The sequence below is a fragment of the Hydractinia symbiolongicarpus genome, chromosome 13 (assembly GCF_029227915.1).
Source record: "Hydractinia symbiolongicarpus strain clone_291-10 chromosome 13, HSymV2.1, whole genome shotgun sequence".
In the NCBI taxonomy this organism is placed as follows: Eukaryota; Metazoa; Cnidaria; class Hydrozoa; order Anthoathecata; family Hydractiniidae; genus Hydractinia; species Hydractinia symbiolongicarpus.
This window is the reverse complement of record NC_079887.1, coordinates 8,864,753-8,869,590: the sequence shown is the minus strand read 5'-3', so window position 1 is coordinate 8,869,590 and position 4,838 is coordinate 8,864,753. Positions and strand designations below refer to the sequence as shown.

At 34.2% G+C, this 4,838-nt stretch overlaps 1 protein-coding gene across 4 annotated transcripts; it reads right to left on the bottom strand.

The window, feature by feature from the left end:
* Nucleotides 1-1,076: 1,076 nt before the first annotated feature.
* LOC130623409 (uncharacterized) lies at nt 1,077-4,313 on the bottom strand. Of its 4 annotated transcripts, XM_057438895.1 has the most exons (10): nt 3,081-4,313; nt 2,798-2,938; nt 2,470-2,659; nt 2,327-2,377; nt 2,221-2,244; nt 2,108-2,131; nt 1,903-1,929; nt 1,734-1,784; nt 1,572-1,598; nt 1,077-1,463 (listed from the first exon to the last, which is right to left on the bottom strand). In XM_057438895.1, the coding sequence occupies exons 1-10, from the start codon at nt 3,129-3,131 to the stop codon at nt 1,426-1,428; spliced, it is 624 nt and encodes a 207-aa protein (XP_057294878.1). In that variant the 5' UTR covers nt 3,132-4,313; the 3' UTR covers nt 1,077-1,425. The 4 variants fall into 4 exon arrangements, with proteins under 4 accessions (XP_057294878.1, XP_057294875.1, XP_057294877.1 ...); XM_057438892.1 differs by having other exon boundaries at nt 1,077-1,598; XM_057438894.1 differs by lacking the exon at nt 1,903-1,929 and having other exon boundaries at nt 1,077-1,598.
* Nucleotides 4,314-4,838: the final 525 nt, after the last annotated feature.

Genomic DNA, 4,838 nt, shown 5'->3' with positions numbered 1-4,838 from the left:
GGAAGTTTAGTTGGATATAATTTGATTGTGGTTTTGTTGTTATTGCCGATGAAAAGACTGAATTAGGCTAGGACTAGGCTACTGGCTCAAAGCTAGCTACCCTCCCTAGCTAGAGCTACGATATAAGAGAAGGAACACTTTGTCTATAGTTAGCACGTCATAGATAGCTACTAGCTCAAAGCTTTTCTATGAGATTTATATTTTATAGCTAGGTTAAATGTCGCTCTAAGAAACCAAACTTAAAACTACTTTCGTCAGTTTACAGCTAGCTATAAGCAGCTCAGAATTCAAAAGTTACATGCTCTAATATGATGTACTTGCTGGCTAGCAAAAGCTTTTGTGCATCATGTGGAGCCGTAGATTAGTGGTTATAGCTCTCGTACTAGTGGAGCCGTAGATTAGTGGTTATAGCTCCCGTACTCTGTGCGGGAGACCGGGGTTCGATTCCTCTTGACGGCGATTCAACATGGGCCGAGTGAATGTTACCATAGCCCCGGGTTAACCCAAGCCATGTGAGGGAAATTGGGGAGATTGCACACTGTGTGGGCCGTTGGATGTTGCCGGGAGTTGTCTAGTAGAGCGCGGGCCCTAATTGGGTCTGCGTAGCTCAAAAATGAGCATTAATGGGTAAACGCGAATTCTAAACTAGGTCTGGAATGTAGATTCATTGTTGGGCGTGTGAACAAAACCAATGAACACGCTGAGCATAAATTAGCAGAGATGACGCAGATAATTAGGCATCAAAGCAATAGAAATATATTTGGAAAATTCTATAAATAGAATAATCAGAATTAACTGCAAAACTAACAGAGAAACGAACTGAAACTAGAAAACGATAATAATCTTGATAATAATACAAGTGGTTTTAGAAGGCCGGTGGTTAAGGGTTTAGGGCCTTAAATTGGGTCTTACATACATTTCACAAACACTTTCTCTAAGTTAGCAACCTTGCCAATTGGGATGTGACAAAAGCCTTCTTGGACGCAACATATATAGTGTTTATAGTGTGTTTCCGTGAAATCTTTATGTGCTAAGGTCACTATTGACGAATATGATTCAAAGAGTCAACGTAGGCTTTATGATGGCATTGTTTCAGAAAAAAAAATAGATGTTAAACAACCAGCTTAGCATCTTTAGGGCCAAACAGGCTTTTTACCAACCTAAGGTCTGATCCTCAATGTACGGATAATTTACAAAAAAATCGTGTAATAAATACGAAGATGAAAATAACATATCTTTTTTATAATAAATATAAATATATATGTAGTAATATGCTATATATTTATATATATATATATATATATCTAATATATTTCCACTAAACACTTTCTTTTTTATAATAAATAATAAATACAGCTAGCTATATGCTGTAACTATAACCATAGCTATAACTAATAAAAAAATATATACAATGAAAATATTCAATCATATCTTCATGAAATCGAAAGCATTTCCATCTGAATCTACAATTTGATAGATAAAAGGGGTGGTTGTCAATCAAAACATGCTAAAGAAGATATAGTTTATAGCTGCATAAATAGGTCTAGTAGGGTTTAAAAATAATTTGCTACCTCTATTTTCCTCTTCATTGTCAGGACCTACAACATAATTTCACTATCTTAATATTATTCGCAGATAGCCTGGCTTGTGCAAGTACTATAAAAATTCACTTTTGACAAAAACAATCGTGCTCTTAGTTTTAAAATTATAGAATAAACAATTTGTGAGTGCACCTCCATTTTCTTGTTCTTGATTGTACCTGCTATCATTGCTTGTGCTTGGACCTACAACACAATCATAAGTTTTTAAAAAACAGCTGCAAATGCTAAAAAATAATTATTTGAGGAAACTTCTCAAAAATTAGAAGTGTATTTCAGAACTATAACTACAAAAAAAAAACACCTTCATTTTCTTTGTCACTACTTGTATCTATGGAATAATGTAATAGAATTTATTTTAGTGTAGACTAAAAAACTGAGACACTAACAAATCAGGTAAGAATATTGTGAATGGCAGATATTCAAAAATGTTATCACAGGTCAATTATAGCTTTCTCTGTGACAGTGCAATTAAGGTAATAATTAAATAAAAACTAATATAACAATACCTCTGTTCTCATTTTCCTGGACAGCTATGTGTAAAAAAAAAAATATTTGATATAATAGGAGTTCTTTTATATTATTTCACAAATTTTCATCATCAATTTATCAAAAGCAATACCTTCATTGTCCTCAACTGCCATATCTAAAAAATTTATGAAAATACTATGTATATAAGCCCATAAATAAAGACAACTTATTTTAATTACATATTATACATAATTTACCTTCATGGGCTTCCTCAATAGGCTGTGGGTTAAGTCCACCATGTCGATTGCCTGTTTACAATAAACCAAATATATATAATTCAAAACGATGTAAGAAAGACAAATATATGTTTACACCATAAACCATACAATAAACTCCATACCCCTTGGCATGCTCTTGAAAAATTTCACAAGAGCATGACCTTGAGCAGCCAACCCTCCATCTTGCTGAAACAAGAATTGGCGCATAGGGCCTTCTGTGGCCGCAATATCTATGTATTGGCGGTTTGTGGGTGTTCTTCGCACATACACCACAGCCACATCATATCCCAGGTGCTGGTTCATATTGTTAGACTAATAAATGTAAAAAAAATACAAAGGATAAACCTGGTCACAAAAAAAACCACTACTTTGCAATTTTAAAAATTGAGACAAAGGCCAAGAAGGAATATGGCAAAAGGAATGAATGTTAACATCATCAAAATATCTTACTATATCTTCCATCTTTCTTTTTGACCTTGTCAAATTACACGACCGATTTTCCACAACCTTTCTTTTTTTAACACAAGGTTGTGAGCAGGCCGGACAAGTCCTACATGCAACCGCCACCATTTCTTTACATCCCTGACATTGCTAAAACAAGGCAAAGGATAAGTGTGATTTGCGCACAAATGAAAAGCTACACAGGAAATTTGTTTATATAATTCCTATGATTGGCACAAACGTAAAGATGAACTGACATGGATTTTGAAAAACACAAAGATAGCAAACACACCTTTTGAGCAATAAAACCTTTTTGACCAAATTTTTTTGAATCTTTATCCATTGTTTTTTGTATATATATGTAGCTGAAGTATACTTATATACATAAAGTTTATATAATTACATGCAGTGAAAATACCCCCTCAAAACAGTGCACTTTATTTTTATGAAAACCACTAAAATCTGACCCGAGGCTGTTCTTATCTTTCAAGTTTTTTCATACAAATTTCGCAAAACTTCATGTGTTTATACGAAATTGGGTGTTTTTTGTCAATAATGGAGCTCTATAATTGTATTTGAGAACAATCAACCCAATATGAATAATATTTCGCAGTTATAGTAGGCGAGACCAAACAAAAAAATTAAGACTTCGTTTGTTCTTGAAACAATGATTTGATCCTGGAGCTGTCTTAATTTTTGCCAAAAACTGACTTGCTCTTGCTCTTATAAAAAAGCATGTATATATTTCTTTATATCTTTTCCTTAATACCTCTAGCTAGCTGGCAGGCTTAGCTACTGTTATCTAAAGCTGGTAGTAGAGCTGTTTTATGGACCAGCACTCTGGCTGATTTACACTGGAATGGGGTTTGTCATACCAGGGATTTCATGTTAAATATTTTACATATACCTTGTCTGTTTAAGGGTGGCTTTGCTTAAAGAGCAATTCTAGCTTTAGCTAGATTAATTATAGCTAGCAAATGTCAAATAAAAGGGGGATGGGTGGGAAGCTATAAAAATATAATCCACCTGACCCACCCGTTAAACGAACGTAGCGTTTACTACGATCACCAATGGAATATTATTTTAAGCATTACAATCGTAGCATAACCTTTACGTACTGAAAAGCAAATTCTAATTCTAAAACAAACTATCTAGCCAGCTATAGAGCCAGGCAAATTTCAACCACTTTACTTGTCCGACGGTGCCAGGGACCAGGACAAATAGGGGACCTAACACACGGCAGACACGGACACACCGGATACCCGATTTTTAATAACTGTTAAATTTCAGTTTTAGTAATTAGCTCTTTGTGAAAAAGCAAAGACATATCTAAGAAGACAGTAACATAAAGTTTTTTTGATTTTTGATTTATGCGGTCGATAGTACCACACCCACACCCGTGCAACCTTTCCATATGTATCGGAAATGTCATGCTCATGAGATGGGGAGAAAGGGCATGCCCCATTCTTTTATTAGATAGAAGTAAAGATTTTTAGTTTAGTTTGTTTATTTCAACAGGCCACTTCTATCACTTTAATTCGTTGAAAAGAAATGTTTAGAGAGCTTTAATATCAAAAATTTTCGTTGCCCAAGTATGGTGGGTAAATTGTTCGGCCCCTTACTTTAAATATTGCGCCGCGACTCCTTGTAATATGTCAAAAGTATTTTTAGCGATCAAAAAATGTCTCCGGTGTTCTTTTCAGTATTTCCTTAGTTCTTATCTTGTTGATGTGCTAAGGAATATTTACCCACACTTTTGTCACCTTTCTTGGCTATCTAGCCAGCTTAGAATAATTTCTGACCAGATAATAATTTTCCGATATGAAAAAAATGATCGTTTTGTTTTCATATAGCGATCCGGCATAGTTCATAGGCTATGGATCCGGTAACAGTTTAAAATGTCCGGTTTAAACGCCAAAATTAACCAAACATAAAAATGTAAATATATTCTAAGAAAAAATATACAAATTTTAAACGTAGTAAATTCAAAGTGTAATTGTTTCACAGCTGTCTCGTTATGATGTATAATATGATCATAGCCATATCTTTT

Coding starts and splice junctions, on each gene's coding strand:
- LOC130623409 (XM_057438892.1), bottom strand. CDS start 3,131: ATGGATAAAGATTCAAAAAAATTTGGTCAAAAAGGTTTTATTGCTCAA. Junction 2,132..2,220: donor GGCAGTTGAGGACAATGAAG/GTATTGCTTTTG, acceptor TTTTACACATAG/CTGTCCAGGAAAATGAGAAC. Junction 1,930..2,107: donor CCAGGAAAATGAGAACAGAG/GTATTGTTATAT, acceptor ATTATTCCATAG/ATACAAGTAGTGACAAAGAA.